General features: G+C 50.0%; 1 protein-coding gene across 1 annotated transcript in view; it reads left to right on the forward strand.

The window, feature by feature from the left end:
* Nucleotides 1-1,612: 1,612 nt before the first annotated feature.
* Nucleotides 1,613-19,990, forward strand: part of SCD5 (stearoyl-CoA desaturase 5) — a 152,002-nt gene continuing 133,624 nt past the window's right edge. The window contains exon 1 of the mRNA XM_021702379.1: nucleotides 1,613-1,881. Coding sequence (XP_021558054.1) covers nucleotides 1,650-1,881 — 232 coding nt within the window. The 5' untranslated portion in view covers nucleotides 1,613-1,649. The remainder of the gene's footprint in view (nucleotides 1,882-19,990) is intronic.

A 19,990-nucleotide genomic window follows, 5' to 3' on the forward strand; every position in this document is an offset into this window, starting at 1 on the left:
GCTCCATCTGAAGCGCCACCATAACACTGCCTCAGTGGCCCCAGTTCCACAGCAACATACCTTGCTTCCATTTTAAATCAGACATTATTTCAATCTGGCTGATTGGACTGGTTCAGGTTGGCTAACAATAAGATGCTCACATATGGCCCTTTCAGGCAGTCAGTTCTTCGTAATTTTTTGCCCTTTCCCAGAATCTTGGAAAGGATTCCTAACAATGGGTAATCCAAAAATCAGCTTTATTTGTCAACATAATGGTACTCCTTCAAACTCACATTCACAGAATTTGCAAGTTGGGAGAAAGTACAAGTGAATTCTGTTCCCCGTAAGGAAATTTGTGTCCGGAGAGCCGAGCTGGGTCGCACTGACTTAGAGCTAGAACTCAGAGGCGCTGACTTCCAGTTCTGAGGCCTTTTTCTTCTGCTACCAGCCTGTAGGTGCAGCCACACATGCTTGGGACATGACCAGCTCACTCCTCTCAGCATTTCTGTACAATTAGGGCTCCCTCTGAAGCAGCTCTATATTATCGACAAAGAGAAGAATGAGCAGACACAAATTTTTTCACGGGTTAATTTTCCTTGAATGTTCTGGGTGATTTTTCTAAAGCCCCATTCACAATGGTGCTGACTTTACGGTATTCCAACAACTGAGGACTAAGGAGACAGTCCGGAAGTGCGCTGGTTAGCCCAGAATAGGCCATAAGCAGAGCTGCGCGGATGATGGGCTGCGCGAGGGGCAGGGTACTGTTGGCTACTAAATCGTGTATGTATCCTCTAATAGGCAGTAACTGAGCACCTACTGTGTGTCTGGCTGCAGCTGCCTAATTAAAAGTTGAGGAGCTGCCTTCATCCCTCCACGGCCCGAGGAGCCATACGAACCGGCAGACGCGCTGACTTCTGGTTCTCATCTCGGATATGGCCTTAACATGTTGCGACTCCAGACAAGTATTTTAAATTCGCCAACACGAGTGGACTGTGGCTTCCAAAGGGGGGGGGGGAGTCATTTCAAAAGGCAAAGGTATTTTTTTGGCACTGGAGAAGCACACAAAAACGACAAAAGTGCTATGAGCTCCCTGTCGGGGGAGCCCCTTCTCACCACCCGCGGGCGGAGGGGGCCAGCCGCCAGCCGCCAGCCCAGCGGGCTTGCGCGTCCGGCTCTGGGAAGCCGGGGCGGCGGAGGCCAGGAGGGCGCCTTCCTCTTTAAGAGCCCCACAGGCGATCCTGATTGGCTGTAGCTATGCAGGTCTTTCTTCCTCGGCTCCCTCCGAGTGCTCCCTCCCGGTGCTCCCTCCCGCTCCCTTTCCACACGCCCTCCGCCCACTCCGCGCCCCTTCCCGCCCCTGGCCCTCGCCTCCTCTTCCTCGCAGCCGAGTGCGGCCCCGGCAGCCGCTTGGGTGATTCGCCAGCAACAGATGCCGGGCGCCAAGCTTTGCATTCTTAGTCCACGCTGACAGCCCGAAGAAGAGAGAAGGAAGCAGAGAAGGGAAGGGAAGGCGGGGACAGGAGTGCAGAGACCACCTCCCCACCCCACCCCCCAACAAAAGGCAGAAGCCCCCGCCCCCACTGGAGAGCTCCGCGCCAGCCGAGCGCCTGCCTGCTGCCTGCTGCCTGCTGCCTGCTGCCTGCTGCCGCGGGCGCCCACCTCTCCCAGCCATGCCAGGCCCGGCGGCCGACGGGGCTCAGGTCCCCTTCCGCAACGCCAAGGAGGAGATCCGTGCGAGGGTCGAAGGCTCGGAGGCCGGCGGCGGCCAGCAGGGCCCCGGCGCGCGCGGGCCGCGGCAGAACATCGTCTGGAGGAACGTCGTCCTGATGAGCCTGCTCCACTTGGGGGCCGTGTACTCCCTGGCGCTTATCCCCACAGCCAAGCCGCTCACTCTGCTCTGGGGTAAGTTCCGCCGGCGCCCCCTGTGCCCCGGGCACCGTGGCGAGGCCGCGCCGGGGCGCGCGGGGTCGCCGGCCGCCGCTCCGCTCGCCCCTCGCTTCTCCCACGCGCCCCTCTCCCTTGACCTGCAGCTGTCGGGCCTTTGGGACGGGCTGGTATTTCTGTCCAGGTATTTGCAACTTCTGGCTCCCCCGCTGTCTGGCTGAGTAGGCGCATTTGCCGGCTCCTGGATGGCGAGCGGGAGGGACCCGGAGTCCTGCGGCTCCACGCTGTGCGCAGAGGAGCTCCAGGGGACACACTGGGCGCCGGCTGAACTGGGCTTCGCCGGAGGGAAGACAGGCGCGGTGGTTGTGTCGCCAGTGCGGGTCCCGGGGGCCCTCGCATCTGCCGCCTTTCAGGTTCTCCGTCTCTTCCACGGGCCACGGACCTTGGGGCCGAGTTAAGCACGAGAAAGGGAGTGGAGGAGGGTGGAGAGACCCGGCACAGAAACAGTCTTGATTTTCACGCATGAGATGGAAGAAACCAGTTCCCCTCCTGCCCGCACAGGCCCCTGTCCCTGCCGCCTCCGTGATCTGCTATGCCCAGTTGCACTTACACGGTCCCAGAAGTTTCTTGGCGAGCAACCCGAGCCCTCGGCGAGATCGGTCTGCCCCCAGCACAAGCGATAACTGTGGCCGTGCAGAGACTCCTCCAGGCCCTGTTCTTCTCTGGCCAGTGCGGGTCTGTCGCCGCACCTCTGACTCTCCCACCACCCTCCGTCCTAGCACCCCCATCCTTGCTGGTGGTGGTGGGAGCCCGGGAGTGGACCGCTGCACCCACCCTCTCCCCCATTTCCTGCGCCCCAGGGGCTCAGTGCCTGCCCTACACGACTCAAGTCGCTGGCCTCTGAACCACCTCGCAGGTCCCCCTGGTCCCAGTGACTGGTTTCGGCTTCGGTCACCTCAGGGGCGGTAGCCAGGACAGAAGGCGCAGGCATTGATATCCTGCACTGAGAATTTGATGAGGTAATCCAAGAAGCCCTTTTAGCTCCAGGTTCGGGGATCTCCAAGGACCGGGGGCAGAGAGAAACACAACCTACTTTTATTTCCAGAGGGGAAAAGGAAGAAAATAAGAAGACTTCTTTCTGCAAAGCTTATTTGGTATACTGCCAGCTTCAAATGCCTAGGTTGATAAAAGGCCACTCGAGTTTCGAGCCTTCCCTGGAAACCATGCAGCCCCTGCTGTTGGAAGCAAATCGATCCAGAGCCTCATAACTCTTAGGGGGTGTGGCTGAGAGAGGGACCTCGGAGTTGATGGATGGTGAGAGGGTTGGGAGTCTTTGGGAATCTATGGAACCTTTTTTCCCCCTTCAAGTAAGCTCAGCGTGCAGCCCAGGGGGCTGGAACTCAGAACCCCTTTATCAAGAGTCATTTGCTCCTCTTTGGACTGAGTCAGCCAGGCACCTGCCCCTGAAGTCTTTTTAAGTCCCCTAAAAGCTCTTGGCAGCCCCCTGCTCATGCCTTCCCCACCGAGTGCACCTCCTCAATTTTGTGTCCTTTTCACCATCATCTTTGTGATTATGTCTTGGTTTAATTCTCTGCCTTCCTTCTTTCCTTATCTCCAAATGACTAGATTGTAAGATGTTCAGCCATTGCTTCATGGCCATACCCCCACACTATCAGCTAAAGCCCTTATGGCCCCCCTCCTTCCCCCAGCCTCCATGGAGCTCCTTTCCAGGGCTGGAACTATGCCACTGGACTTCAGAGCCCACCTGCCTCCAGCCAGTTGGGGCTTAGCCTTAATAACACAGTGTCAGAGAGAACTCAGGGAACAGTGAGCACTTAAACCATTTCTGTATTTGTCTGGAGCTCCACAGGACCCACGGGCTCTGCTCCCTACAGCCCCCAAACCCTGCCGACCCTAGCACCCCCTCAGGAGCCACAAGGACGAGGCCTCCTTTCCAGGCTTGCCGAGTCGCTTCTGCCCTTTTCAGGCTGTTACCTGTGGTGAAGACAGAATCTTTGTTTCTGAAAGACCTTGGCCAGAGGACACCTACCTCAGCCCCTAAGGCCTTCAGCTTCCCCGGAGAAGCCCACACCTTGAGGAATCTGGCTTCCCATTGTGGGTGATGATGCCAAACCCCATTCTTGTACCTCCCTGCATAGTCTTCTGCCTTAGCTCCCTTTCATCAGCTCTGTTCTCTGAATCTTGATTCTCTCCCTACCTGTGCTTCATTGTATCACTAAGGAAAAAAAAGAAAGAAAGAAAGAAGAAGGAAGGAAGGAAGAAAAGAGAAGAAAAGAAAAAAAAGAGCAGGGGTGGCTGTTGTAGTTTCAAAGTCCAAAATTTCGAGTTAGATACATTCCAATCAAATGAATCTTCTCTGATGGCCATCTTGTGTGAGAAGAAAGAGACAGAGACTAGCTGAGATTGGTTGTGCTGAGCGCTAGGATCTGTAGGGTTATTTTCAGTGGAAGCCCTGGGGTCTTGACCTGCCAATTCCCCCCACTGGATGCCCTGTTTCACCATCTCTGCCCCTGGTTCTGCCTAGCTTTAGGGCCGAGTTCATGCACTAACGGGCTGCTCATCCACTTCAGGGACCTAAGTTGTTAAGGAAATAGGCTTAGCCCATCCCTTGCTTGCCACCCTTCACCCCGGGTGAGGTTGTCTTGGAAACAAGAGGCGTCGATGCAGTGCACCCAGTAGAGACTGTGTTAGGTGTGTGGCGTGTGGAGAGTAATCTGTGGAGTGGTGAAATGTCATCCATGAAAGATCCATCAAGTTGTTCAGTCCAGCCTCCTCCACTGCCTAGTCCCCCACCTTTTTTTTTTTTTTAAAGATTTTATTTATTTACTTGACAGAGAGAGACACAGTGAGAGAGGGAACACAAGCAGGGGGAGTGGGAGAGGGAGAAGCAGGCTTCCTGCCGAGCAGGGAGCCCGATGTGGGGCTCGATCCCAGGACCCTGGGATCATGACCCGAGCCGAAGGCAGATGTTTAACAACTGAGCCACCCAGGTGCCCCAGTCCCCCACCTTTTAATGACTCTCCTTGGGGCCAGAGCAAGTTGTTTTCCCTTCTTACACTCGCACTTTTCTGAGTGGGCAGCCTGTCAGAACAGAATGCTCTCGGTTCCCACAGGACCTGAGGGATGAGTTTATGAGTTGCAAGGACAGAATGCAAACTCCAACTGGAAGACAGATCTTCGCCTGAAGGCCTGAGCTCACAGAAGTGCCTGCTTTAAGAGTTTGGGGCGAAAGGCACAGTTAGTCCATGCCCTGAATCCCAAGATGAGTGCAAGAGAGGAGCGAGTAGCAGCAGTCATGGTGTTAAGAGTCCTGGGCTCCTTTCCAGGGAGCTTGGCCTCGCCTGTTTCCAGGCATTCTGGCTATTGGTTTCCAGAAATGTCAGGGACTTTTCTGGTTTCTAAGTGTCATCGGAGGCCCCTAAATGTGTCCTGTGGTGACATCATGGCTTCCCCCCCCCTCTTGGGACAACTTCAGTGGCAGTCTGAGGCATGAGAATCAGTCATTTGCTCTGCTCCCTTCCTCCATCCTGCCTGGGGGCAGACATGGCCATTGTTGAGGCTGTACAGGAATTCCCTGGTGCCCTTGCTGGACTCTCCGGAGTGGGGTTTAGCCTCTGGGGAGGAAGCTGAGAGGAGGCACGGGTTAACAAAACAGTCTGGGGGAGGGAGCATCCGGAGAGGCTGGGGTTTGGAGAGTGCTGGTCCACCAATCAAATTCTGTGCAATTCTGAGAGTTGCCCAAAGAGGAGCTCTCTGTCAGGCATCGAGTTACCTGCCTCCAGGACTTGGGATGGTCTTGATGTCTTTGTGGGTTATGCTTCTTTTTCTATCAAGTCCCTAAAGTTGTTGGGCAGCCCCAAGAAGGTGTTGGCCTCGGACTTCTGCCTTGCCTCCAGGTTTTGTAGGGTGAGCGTGGCTTAGGAGAGAGACGTATCTGAACGTGAATCCCTGCTCTCCTGCTTATCTTCTACATGACCTTGCACAAATTAACATCTCTAACCTTCAGGTTTCTTGCCTGTAAAATGGGTGTATTTATACCTCTTGCTCATGAAGCTGTGAGAGTTAATTTGAGATTATGTGTAAATCCCAGCACAGTACCTGGCCCTTGGTTGGTGTTCCATAATTATTAGCTGCTATCATTATTGGTCCTGATACTGGCTCTTTTTCTTCAGTAGAAGGGGAAAAGGCCCTCTCACTGCACAACGAACTCTACTTGTTGCCTCTCTTGCATGGAAAAGATTGCTTTGGCTTTGGAAATGTTAATGCTCAAACTACTAAAAACCCAAAAACCCAAAATGAATCTTCCTTTTAAGCCCTGTAATTCCCGGTCCATTGTTGCAATTCCTGCATTTTTAATAAATGGGCAGGCCCTAAGCGCCTCCTCACTCAAGGCTGGCCTGCAGCAAAACCAGAGAATGGAGTACGCTTTTGCTGGCTTCACAGTCCCAACAAGCATAAATATAGGTCTGAGGTTAACATTATTAACTCAGTTTTTTCTAAAACTGGTCAAGGTCACTGCAGACTATCCTGTGATCTTGAAATGAGTGGTGCTGCAGAGTAGAAACCAGGGCTGGAAGCCCGGCACTTCCCCCTGGTTCAACTTCATACGTGTCCCCTCCAGCTTGTGAGCCTCGGCTTCCTCGTCCATGAAAGGGGGACAGGAGCACTGTGCTGAAAGGTGATTGAAGAACTGGAGCACCGGTGAGAGTGCCCGCCAGAGAGTAGACACTCAGTACTATCGACTGGCATCCCCTCCCCCGATGGGGGCTCCATGGTCTGGGGCTTGGAGCACTTGTGGCGCAAATATAAGGCACAGCCTTTAAATCCAACTATTCAACCATGACCTTGCTGTAACACTCTTGTTCTTGCCGTATCCAGTTTTGTGGATGGTATACAATTATAATAATTTCCTGGAAGAGCCATTGATCGATTTACAGAAGGTGAACAGCCATGGTGGTTCCTTGAAGATTTTGTAAAACACAACAACGTCTTTGGGTGACATTATTCTCATTGAGTGTTTATTTTGACATGCTGTAGTTTCTGGCATGTGGTCTACCTGTCGCTGCTGGGACGCACACTGTTTCTTAGCCTTGAGATTAAGAGGATGGGCTTCGGAGTGAGGGTCTGGGATCAAAACCCAGCCCCCCAAGTTCAGCCTTGGGCAGCTCACTCACCCTGCTCACCTTAGTGTCCCCAAGTGCACAATGAGGGTAATTAATAGTACCCAGTAGGACATCAGGCTGCAGCTGGAGTGAAATGAAACAGTGCAGTAAAGAACTTGGCCTGACTTGTGATGAGCGCAGGGTGATATATGGAAGTGTTGAATCACTATACTGTACACCTGAGACTAATATGACACTCTATATTAACTACACTGGAATTAGAAAAGAAAAGAACTTGGCCTGGAAGCCAGCATAGAGGAAATGTGAGCCCCGGGCCTCCGCACACTTTTCCTGTAGCGCTTCCCTCCTCTCCTTCCCTCTGTTGAGCTCACCCTTTGGAGGCTGAGCCTTATTCCAGCCTGCCCGCTCATTGTCAGAAAGTGCCGGTCATGGGGTCAAGGCCCTCGGCTCTGATTTTCTTTCCTCTGGCAACGGGCTGGTGGCCCCAACAGCAGGTACCGGCCGTCCTCCTCATGAATGCCCATCCTTTGTTCATTATGTGCGCCAGTGGCCATGAGGGAGGTCCTCACGGTTTCACATGAGGTCACGTATTCATCCATCCACGAATTTATTCATTTTTTCCATTCCAGTGATTGTCAAAATTGGCTGCACATCAGAATCATTTGGGGATCCTTTACAAGTTTTGGAAGCCTCGGCCCTCACCTAGACCTACTGAATTGGAATCTCTAAGAGGGATGCCCTGGCTTCTTCTTCTTCTTCTTTTGTTTTTGTTGTTTTGTTTTGTTTTTTACCATTCAGATATTTCTGATGCACAACTGGGCTGAGAACCATTATTTAATTCCCTTGTTCAATAATATTTGTTACTTACCCATTCCCTGCCAGGCGCCGGCGCGATCCTGGACTTCATGGCACTTAGAGGCCAGTTGGAGGGACAGACAGGTGCACCAGTGACTAGAGTGAGGCAGCCTTAGTTAGAGCGCCCCGGCCTGGGGGAGATGGGGAGGCTCCCCATAGGAGGAGGCAGCTACACAGTGCCCGGCAGGGGTTTGGATAAAATGGCACTGTGGCCACAGGCAAGCGTGGGGGCAGAGCTCTGAGGGGAGGGAAGGCAGACAGATCAGGGTGGTTCAAGGACCTGATGGTCCAGTGACGCTGGAGGTGGTCAGGGGCCAGATCCAGGGTGAGCAAGATTCTCCAGGAGCAGCAGGGCCAGGAGATTGGGCTTGCGGAGAGGCTGCCCTTCTGCCTCCACCTGACTCTCACCTTCCCCTCTCAGCCCATCACACACACCAACAATTCCTGCTATGATGGAATGGTCTGGAGCAAAATTTTTAGACCAGACACTTGCCAGTGGGATGAGTGAGTCTGAAGTTTTCCAGGAAAGACCCTGGGGCACACACCTGGAGCAGGGGGCCAGTGGGGAGGAGCGTCTCCCTCAGGCTTTTTCCCCCTGTTCTCTACTCTTCCTTGTTTCTAAAAGGTACGCGTGTGTAGGGGGCTTGTCCTTATCTCACTTCCTCCCTTGAACCCCAGTTTAAATAGCTGGTTCTCACTAGCCCTCATTTCAGGCATGGTGAGTCCTCCTTCCTACATCCTGCTTCCCATTTCTGCAGCTTACTAGGATGGGTTAGAAGGCTCTGTGGATCCCGGCAGCCTGTGGTCCGTGGACCAGCAGCATCAGAGTCACCTGGGAGCTTGTTAGAAATAAAGATGTTCAGACCCCATCCTGGACCTATCGAATCAGGACCCGCCTTTTCCTAAGATGTCTGGGTGATTCATCTGCATGCTAAAGTTAGAGAAGCACTCCCTTAAGTCCAGCCACAGGCTGACAGTTCAGAGAAGCCGGACATGAGTGGGATTTGGCAATCCTTCCTTTTTCCTTTTAATGGCCTCCTCCCCTTTGCCTCCCCTCCTACCCTTCTGCCTTCTTGTAGCTTATTTTAGAACATGTCGGGATCCTGCTTCTCTTGCCAACAAAAGGCTGTTGCTAAAATCTTTCAGCCGGCAGCAGCAATGTTTAATTCATGGGCTAGAAAATTAATTTTATTTTCATGAATAGAGCTGGGGAAAAATAACAGGAAGGCTCTGTGCATGGCCCTTGGGAATTCAGCTTGTCTATTTAACAGATGAACTGGTAAAGGTGAGGAGGCCTCAGGGGAGGGCTGTCTTCCACAAAATTATGAAGTAAATCGTTATCAGTTAGGATGCTTTTGGCCACAGCACAAAACTCAACTTAAAGTGGCTTAAATGATAAGGAAATTTTCTAATTTCAACCGATAACAAATCCCGAGGTAGGGCACTTCTTTTTTTTTTTTTTTTTTTTTAAGACTGTTTTTATTTTTATTTTTTTTAAGATTTTATTTATTTATTTGCGAGAGAGAGAATGAGAGACAGAGAGCACGAGAGGGAGGAGGGTCAGAGGGAGAAGCAGACTCCCCGCTGAGCAGGGAGCCCGATGCGGGACTCGATCCCGGGACTCCAGGATCATGACCTGAGCCGAAGGCAGTCGCTTAACCGACTGAGCCACCCAGGCGCCCCGAGGTAGGGCACTTCTGAGGTAGGGCACTCCTGTCATCAGAGAGCAGGGTTTATTTCTGTCATGGGGGCCCTGTCGAATTTAGGTTTTTTTCGTGGTTACAAGATGGCTGCCAGAGTGCCAGGCTGCACAGGGGAGTTACAGCAGTGTCCTACAGAAGAAGACAGAGGATGTCCCTTTTTTTTTTTTTAAGATTTTATTTATTTTTTGACAGAGAGAGAGAGAGACAGCGAGAGAGGGAACACAAGCAGGGGGAGTGGGAGAGAGAGAAGCAGGCTTCCCGCCAAGCAGGGAGCCCGACGCGGGGCTCGATCCCAGCACCCTGGGATCATGACCTGAGCCGAAGGCAGACGCTTAACGACATGAGCCACCCAGGTGCCCGGAGGATGGCCCTTCCTGATGTCTCATCAGAGAGAAAATCTTTCCTGGGCACCTCACAGCTTATGTCTTCTCAAGTCTCACTTGCAGGATTATGTCCCAAGTGCCTTGTTAAACCGGTCATTGGCAAAGGATTGATCAAGGTTGGCCACTCAGCCACATGTGGTAGGGGTGGAAGGAGTGGGGTTAAGAGGCAAACAAAACCCCGGCTGTGCTCAAAGGAAGAAGATGGCTCGGCTGTGGACAGCCAACACCTCTACCCCAGGGGCTTCCTTCACTCCCTGTCATGACTTTCCCTCTTTGGTGTCACCTCCATTCCCTGAAAAGGCTCTGGTTTCATATTGTAGCGTACTCTCCCCCACTACTTTCCATCACCCGCGCTTTTCTCAAATCCTGCTGTCATTAGAGTTGTAAAAGTTTGCGTTTTCCATGAGGCTCTGAGCTCTTCTGTGGCGCCCCTGCCTCCCCAGGACCTGGCACACAGCCTCTGCTCATACCAGCACATACCAACACATACCAGTGTTGGGTGAATAGATGAAGGAATAAATAAATGAATGAGTTTAATCACTTTCTTTCTAAGGGAAGATACATTTTTTTTTTTTTTAAGATTTTATGTATTTGTCAGGGAGAGAGAGGGAGCACAAACAGGGGGAGCGGCAGGCAGAGGGAGAAGCAGGCTCCCCGCTGAGCAAGGAGCCCAAAGCAGGACTTGATCCCAGGACCCCGGGATCATGACCCGAGCCGAAGGCAGATGCTTAACCGACTGAGCCACCCAGGTGTCCCAGTTTTATTCTTTAACTTTAAAAATGTGTTTTCCCCTGTTAGAGAACTTCCCATGTGACTTTTGGGGAAGGATTGTGGAGTGAGAAGCCTTTCTCAATCCCCAGAAATGTCCATGCCCCTCTGCACATATGTCCATCCAGTGAGTCACCCTGACCTCACTGGGAAGCTTACAGAACTCTCTGTTGCTCTGCTGGATTTTTATGGGCTGAGGTAGGACGGGAGAGGTTTGCTAAATCCCCTGTGGGAGAACTGAATTAAAAAGAAGATGGAAAACGAGTGACTTAGAATATTTGTTAACCAAGGTTTTCCACGGTGACACACCTGCCCAGACAGTTTTCTTGGTTGGTCACTTTCTTCATCTTTCTGGTGACACAGAACCTCCGTGATGAAGTCATGTCCAGATTTCTGTTCTCTTGCTTCGAATTTTACTTAAAAGGGCATTTAAAAGTCCACTTACCCTCACCCAGCCGGTACCTTTTATTTGCACAAACAACCTAGAAAGAGCCATCTTACACTCAGGGGGAAATTGCTAACTAGGGGATCAAGGAAACAAAGCCATAGCTTTTGGCTAGAGATTTCAGAAAACCGTGCTTTAAAGTGCAGACATGGGGGAAGTGTCTAGAGCAGGATTGTCATGTGGCTATTGTGTAAAACCTTCCAGTCAGACGTTGGTGTGAAGTGCCTACTTAAGATAAGTGTTTCATCGATGGCCTGCTGTGGTTGTTGGATGCCTTGGAGGCTGGTCATTCCTCTCCATACACTATCTGACACTGAGGGGGTAAGCAGGGTCTTGTGGGATTGTGGAAGTTTCCTGAGATTGCCTTTAAAATGGGGGGGAAGGGGAGGGAAGCCCAATACCAGTGGACTTAGAAATGAAATGAGACAAGAGTTTAGAACTAAGGTTTGGATTTATTTTCTTCCTATCACCATACACTCATAATTTGTGTTGGGTTTAGCTTGTGCTCCTTGAAGAGACAGTGGCTTATCAATGCAACGTGTGACTGGCATGGACTAGTCCTGGGCGTAATGCCTGCCCGGGGGCTGAACGCCCTGCCACAAGCACCCCACAGGAAAAATAAGTAAATACCAGACAAGGTCTGCCATCATGTTCACCTGCCAGGAAAAGACAGCTGTCTTATATTACATACAATAATTGCTACAATGTAAAAAAAAAGAAGTGCCCTGTGACCTAAACGAGCAAGGTAATCTCCTTAGGATTCTCTACCTCACCATCAAAAAGTACTTATCAAGCCAGCAGTTAATTACTTATGGTCTTGGGGGCGCCTGGCTGGCTCACTCGTTAAGCATCTGCCTTCGGCTCGGGTCATAATCCCAGGGTCTTGGGATCGAGCCCCTCATTGGGCTCCCTGCTCTGCGGGGAGCCTGCTTCTCCCACTCCCCTTGCTTGTGTTCCCTCTCTCCTGTCTCTCTCGCTGTCAAATAAATAAAACCTTAAAAAAAAATTACTTATGGTCTTGAACCAAGCACTGTGTAAAAAAACAAGACAAAAGAAGAGAAAACAAGGACCAGGTCTCTACCCTCATACCTTTTATAACTCACAGGAACAGCTGTGATTTTTCCCAGTACAGTAACCAACTTAATGTTCCCGCAGCATGGGAAGATAATGGAACATACCCCTTACTTCTTTAAAAGTTCCATGCATGAAATCACAGATAAATTTCTAAAGTTTAAGTGTTTCATGGAGTAGTTTGTCACCCACTCCTCTAATAAAGATGTTCATGGGAAGCTTTTGCAGATGGTTACAATGCGGCTCATTTCTATTCTCAGCCTATGACTCACTTGAGTGTCCCCGAAAGCATTTGTTTTGCCCCGAAGTCTCTATAAGCAAGAGGAGATATTTATTAGCAAGTGTGAACAATGCCCACATGTCTCCCCTCTCTATCTTCCACCCCCAAACCCATTGTGTTTGGCTCAGTAGCTCTTGAGAAGTGGGTGAGTCATTAACATTTTTGAGCTATACTCAAATTACTCCAGGGTCTTAACTCCATCTGGATCTCTGGGAAGAGTAGTCACTACGCTCTGAGTATAGACTGGATATGAACCTAAATTTGGCATAGCTCCCATGAGGATTGGAAGAAACCACAGGTACTAGAGCTAATATTCCTTCATGTACAGAGCTGGTATTCAGTAAGTGTATACCAGACTGAGTACTGGTGCCTTCCCTGGTGCTCCTGGAAGTCCCAACAATCCAGGAACTTAAGGGTCAATGCCTGGCCCCGCTGCAGGGCTTGCATCTAAATCTGTTCTGACTGGTTTTGATTGGTTGGTGCCCTAGTCAAAGATTTTTAATATTACCTCTGCATATGCATTCTCTTGTTATATATCGTATAATCCATGTAATCTCTGACTTCTTTTTCATAATTCTATTCTAATTGAATGAGAACTTAAAAAATCAATCTGGGGGCACCTGGGTGGCTCAGTAGGTTAAGCATCTGCCTTCGGCTCAGGTCGTGATCTCAGGGTCCTGGGATTGAGCCCCGTGTTGGGCTCCCTGGTCAGTGGGGAGTCTGCTTCTCCCTCTCCCTCTGCACCCCTTTACTCGTTCTCGCTCTCTGTGTGTGTCTCTCTCAAATGAATAGATTTTATTTATTCATTCATTCAAAAAAATCAATCTATCATTCTGGCTTAAATTTATATCCCCAAAACCATTTAAGGAAAGGTGTTAGAGCCCAGTGTAAACTCTGGAGTTTGAAGTAACTCACCTGTCCTAATAAAAACTCCGCTCGTGATAGGGGCCATGTGTGTCTGAATGGTGATTTTTATTTTCTGGTTTATAACTGCTTCTATATAAGATTTCTCTCCTAAAATCCTGATATGAATTGTACCATCAGAAAAAAAAATAACACTGCAAAAGTCAGATTGTACAGTTCTTTCCCTTTGGTGTGGGGGGTTGGGAAGACAGGATGCACAGGGCGGCACCCCAAGTTCAGGCGGCACTCCCAGCTCACACGTCATTGCCCATGAGGTTGTAAATGGTGCGAGGCTCCCCGGCTCGTCCAGGGTCGGTGCCTCTCAAGCCAGACCTGGGGCCTGGTACAGGGAACTGTCTTCATGGTAGAAAATTTCAAGTATGTACTGAGGTAAAGAAAATGGAGTCTGTACTCACTGACACCCCCTAGTGGCCTGGGGTTTTTTTCCTTGTAACTTTTTACTTTGGTAATGTAATTTCAGACACATCGAAGAGTTCTAAGAATAGTGCGGGAAACTCCCGTATACTCTACCCAGACTCAACAATTTACATCTTGTCACATTTGCTTTATCATATTCCGCATGCATATGTCTACATATATACGTGTGTATTATTTTTCTAAGCCGTTTGAGGATCCTTGGAGACATCGTGCCCTTTTATCTCTAAATATTTCAGCTTGTATTTCCTAAGAATAAGAATATAACCACAATACAGTTATCAAAACCAGGACTTTAACCTTGACATTATCTATCCCATCCACAGTGGATAGACAGATGTTATTAGGTCTCCTAGTAATGTCTCTGATAGCTTTCTTTTTTCCTTTGGACTAGATTGAAGCAAATTTCAGACATTTGTATCTGTAAATATGCACATATTGAGTATTAGTTGGGGTAATTCTGACTACATCGTCCACATGGAAAATGGAAAATGCTGCCATCAGCTCTCTGGGGAAAACAGCTTTGAGGCTATTTTCTTTCTTTCTTTTTTTTTTCTTTCTTTTCTTTCTTTCTTTCTTCCTTTCTTTTTTTTTAAAGATTTTATTTATTTATTTGACAGAGAGAGACACAGCGAGAGCAGGAACACAAGCAGGGGGAGTGGGAGAGGGAGAAGCAGGCTTCCCGCAGAGCAGGGAGCCCGATGTGGGGCTCGATCCCAGGACCCTGGGATCACGACCTGAGCCGAAGGCAGACGCTTAACGACTGAGCCACCCAGGCGCCCTTCTTCCTTTCTTTTTTTAAGATTTTATTTATTTACTAGAGAGAGAGAGGGGAAAAAGAGACCGAGCACGAGCAGTGGGCGGCAGGCAGAGGTAGAAGCAGGCTCCCTGCTGAGCAGGGAGCCCTGATGCGGGGCTCGATCCCAGGACCCTGGGATCACGATCTGAGCGAGCCAAAGGCAGACACAAAGGCAGACTGAGCCACCCAGGTGCTCCAAGAGGCTATTTTCCCAAAAGCAGGAAGTGGTAGGAAGTGAGAAGCAGGCAGAGGTAATGGGTCTGTCCATACTTCTCCGTGTGGTGGGTGAACTGTCTGCATTGGGGTCATCTGAGTTGCTAGCTGAATGGCCAGATTTGGGGGCTTTACCTAGACCTACAGAACCAGAACCTCTGGGAGTGGGACCCAGGGATCTGCATTTAACAGGCACCACAGGTGGCTCTTACACCCTGGGGGTTGGAGGGGCGGTCCCAGGGGCAGGTGGCCTGGGAGTGACGCTGTGTCCCCAGCAGTTTAACATCGCATCCCCCTGCCTCACATTTGTCCGTATAGCTCTCTCTTGTATTGCTTGAAATTCTACCAGCCCAGGCGCCTGGGTGGCTCAGTTGGTTAAGCGACTGCTTTCGGCTCAGGTCATGATCCTGGAGTCCCTGGATCGAGTCCCGCATCGGGCTCCCTGCTCGGCAGGGAGCCTGCTTCTCCCTCTGACCCTCCCCCCTCTCATGTGCTCTCTCTCTCATTCTCTCTGTCTCAAATAAATAAATAAGATCTTTAAAAAAAAAAAAAGAAAGAAAGAAATTCTACCAGCCCAAGATTCTTTAGGTTGATAAGAGGCAGCATTTTAGGAATGTGAAGAGCTTGCAGGCACCTCCCCTTAGGAATCCACACGTTCCTGTGAATTGCTTTCAGCCCACATCTTCTAACACAGGTCTGACAGTGTGCTAGAGTGGGGTTTCTCTGCAGGGAGGAGAGTGGAGAGAAAGGAGGATGGGGATATCAGATCTGGAAGGCTTGGTGGGGGTGGGAGTGAGGACAGGTGCTTGGATCCTGCATTAGATGCCTGGGGGAAAAGCTATTTGGAAGAGGTGAGAAAAAAAAAAAAACCCTCCGGAGAAAGCCTCCATCAGCCCTATGCAGATACCGCCACCTGCAGGGCAGAGTGCCCCAAGCCTCCTTTGGTGGGCACTGGTGTAAGGTCAGTGGCCCAGTGTCAGTGCCCCACAAGCCCATCTCCACCCCAGGGACCAGCTCACCATCACTCCCAGAACCAACAAGCACATTGGGGCTGCAAGTCCACTGTAAAGATAGGTCTGGATCTAGCACAGCTGTTCATTTGACATCCAGAGGGCACTGGAGCCCCGCTCTAAGGCCCCTTTGGCCTCTGAGGGTCAGTGGCTTTACCATCATCTTCATTTCCTGAAGAGCACACACTTCTCAGGTCCATCATGCTCTTGCTTCCCGGGGTTGGAGACACAGTGCAGCTGTTCTGGGAAAAGACACATTTTAGGGGACATCCTGGACCCAGGTTCCTCTGCCCCCTGAGATACAAGGTCCTTTATAAATGTTTCGGACCCACCAACAAATGATGAGAGTGGGAAGCCACTGGGCTCGAGGGTTAATTCTAACCTGCATCCTATAAACAAGGCTTCATGACATGGGTGGCCCAGAGGGGGCAGGGGCGGGGCGCGGACAAGAGCCAGTGACCACCCTCACTGAGGACAAGAGAGGACAATAATCCAAGCGGGTATTCCAGTTTCTCCTGCTGTTGAATCTTCCCCTTCCCCACTCTTGGAAAGGAGATGCACTTTCCAAATCCCTTTTATCTTTTAGTGTGAGTGCTTCTCAGACCATAGCTGGCGCTTGTTTAGATCTCAGGGCTCATGCAGCCTTTCATGCACCCTCCTCTCCCACCCTGTGTTTCTCTCATTCAGTGATGCCAGTGTGAAGAGGCCGGTAGAGAGCCTTCCAGACTCAGCAGGCTTGCTTCTAAAGACGGGAGTCTTCACAGGGAAGAAATGCAAAACACTCAAAGCAAAGCTCTCCTTGGCCCTGTGCCCAGACTGCACCTGATCTGTGGCGGCGGCCGCTGGGGAAGCAAAGGCCCAAGCTGGCTTCCCAGGCCTCCCAGGGCTGCTAGGGGCTTCTTCAGTCTAAAGATGGGAGGGAAGGTTTTGGACTCAAATGAAATAAATTTTAGCTAAAGGGCTAATCTTCCAAGTGTCCCCAGTCAGGGCCATTCCTAGTGGATATTAATTGGGTTTTTGAAAAAAAAAATATTTTGAAATGCAAAAGAGGTTCTCCAGGCACCCTTGCGGGGATGCTGAATATGTACACTGGTGTTTTCATCTGTGCTCAAGTTCAGGAGCCATGAGGGAGCACATCTGGGATGCCCTTTTCTGCACCGGCTTGGAGACAGGCAGGCTGAGAGATTTAGATGTCTAATTAAATTCCACTTTCCACACATGTGGGGACATGCGCCTAGGGGTGGGCCAGGTGCTAGGAGTACACAGCTCAACAGGCGGTCATTCCTATCCACAAGATGCTGGCGATCTAGAGAGGGGGACAGACGTAGGCCAGCTAGAGTTCAGAACGATGAATGCCAGGACAGAAGTAGGCCTGGGGTGCAGGGATGGCTGTAGCAGGGGGTGCTGTAACTTCTTCAGTTCACTCGGCACTAACCCTAGGCCGTAGTCATAGGGCGCCATGTCTTAACTGCCGTTCTGAGGAGTAACAATAAAATTTTGAAAATGAAGTTATTTCACAACTAGTTTATTTTTTAAAAGATTTTGTTTACTTACTTGAGAGAGAACACAGAGGGAGAGGAAGAAGCAAACGCCCTCCTCCCCCAGCAGGGAGCCTGACGTGGGGCTCGATCCCAGGACCGTGGGATCATGACCCGAACCAAAAGTAGACACTTAACCGACTGAGCCACCCAGGCACCCCATTATTTCACAACTAATTTAGAGGGAAAACTTGACATAATGAATTCATTTGGTGACAAAATCTGACCTAAACTATTTAGTCTGAATATTCATATTCATGTGTTTGATGACAGAGCCATTATATGCCTTTGTACTCTATTACTTTTCTAAAATCTGAAAAATTCTGAATTTTGAAGCACATCTGACCCTAAGGTTTTGATGAGTCTGTGAATGTGGCCTGGTATCATCTGTATTTTGTATTTGAGGACACAGAATGTGGGGAGGACTCATCTGCCCAAGATTGCAGATAAGGGGCGGTCGGGGCTTGCATGGAGGTCCTTGTGACAGCCAAGCCCTGCTGAGCACCCCCAGGGGACACTACCTTGAGTTGCAGTGACTTCCTACACTGCAGTGATTTGGGCACCAGACGTGTGCACAGCTCTAGAGTGGGCATGGGTCGGGATAGCATTGCCCACAGGTGCACCCCTGGTGGCGGAGATCTGCCCTCTTGGTGATGGTGACAGGAACATGGGTGTTGATCTCTCCCCTTGGCCTGGGCTCAGCCACCCCCACTCTGGTGGTAGTCAGGTACTATTTAACGGGGCATGATGATTTTGTGCCTCGTTGTCTACAAAAGCGGCCGTGGCTTGTCAAAAAGCCACCCCCTGGTTATTTCTTATTGCTCCTTTCTCCAATTCTTCATTCTTCTCTCATCTTATTCCCATCACTGGCTTCTGGTCTGTAACCCCTAAGGTCTCTTAGACCAGTGGAAAAGTTGTACGGGTACTTATAAATGATTCTGGAGTTTTGTAGGTAAGAGCCAGGGTCTGCCTAATGTGTAGGGAGGAAGTAGGTAGCCGATGGTGAGAAGTGATTTTAAGGACACAGGCCTTAAGTGGCTCTCAGATTACCTTCCTCAGCTGTCCTAGCGATTGGAGCAGGGGTTCTGGGCTGGGGCTGGATGCTCCAGGGGTTACATGAGCCCCTGAAATAGATTTTGTGCACGTTGATCTCTTTCTTCCATTGGATTCCCAGTGGAGCCTGTGACTTTAAAAAGGATAAGTGCTTCTGGTCTGGAATGAGCCACATGAAACATGCCAGCATTTCCTAAAAGGGTAAACAATAAGTGAGTATTTATATATCATCATCCATTATCCCTTAGTGTATCTATAGTCAGTATAATCACTTCTGTGCTTTTTTTTTTAACACATAGGATCATTAAGCTTTGATAGGATGAAGGGAAAGCTTGCTTCTGGGTTTAGTAGGTCTTTATGGGGTAGGTCTTAATGGAGCCCCTCCCATATGAGGGATCCACTTGGGGTATGGGCCAACCCAAGGACAAAAAGTGAAGAGTGTTCTTCATCTTTTTACTTAATTCACAACTTTGCCATGGTGTCATCATGAGGGGAGCAGTGGTGGTACTCCCAAGGGCCTCTCCCTGCTTCTGCTTAGTTCTGCTTGTTCAAAACACTCTGGTGATAAGAATCCTCGGGACGCAGTGTATTAGTTCTCTATGGCTGCTTTATCAAATTATCGCAAAGTTGATGACTTACAGCAACACAAATTTATTATCTCACAGTTGTATAAATTAGAGATCTGATGCAGGTCTCACTAGGGCTAAAATCAAGGTGTCAACAGGGCTGCATTCCTTCCAGACGGCTGTGGGGGAGAATCTGTTTCCTTGCCTTTTCCAGCTTCTAGAGGCTGCCTGCCTTCCTTGGCTCATGGCCCCTTGCTCCATCTTCAAAGCCAGCCTCTATTCTTGACCCAGGGGCTCAAGTCCTTCACACATAGAAGCACCCTAACCTGCTTCTCTTCCACTTTGGGGGACCCTTGTAATTACATTGGACCCACTTGGATAATCCAGGATCGTCTCAGCATCTTTAAAGTCAGCAGATTAGCAACCTTAATTCCATCTGTAACCTTACTTCCCCTTTACTATGTAATGTAACATATTCACAAGTACCAGGAAGCCATCATTCTGCCTACCACACCCGGACACCAAAGAAAACTAACCTGCATTCATTCCTCTGGTGGTTATAGGTACCACCTGGACAGAAATGCTCAGTTATATTTGACCTTCCTTTGAGGAGAACTTGTCCTTGTGATGGGCATTTCTAAGGGTCATTGAAGTTGCAAGTTCTCTCCTTATCCTCTCTTTCCTGCGGATGGCTTGGCCATCTCACAGCTTATGTCCCACTTGCCAAAACAGCTCCCAGAGCATGTAGCCGTCCTAGGGACCTTCCAGAGCACATCTGCCAATGCTAATATTTGACCATCCACCTCTGGCCAGTCCCTGGGGTGACATACGTTAGTCAAAATTGGCTGGAGCCAGTTTAGGGTCTTAAAACTATCAGATTTAAAAAAAAAAATGGAGATGGGGATGCAGAGAGATTGTTGACCTGCCTGAAATATTCCTTATGATTGTGTGTGCAGTGTAT

This window comes from Neomonachus schauinslandi, chromosome 2 (assembly GCF_002201575.2).
Source record: "Neomonachus schauinslandi chromosome 2, ASM220157v2, whole genome shotgun sequence".
Lineage (NCBI taxonomy): Eukaryota > Metazoa > Chordata > Mammalia > Carnivora > Phocidae > Neomonachus > Neomonachus schauinslandi.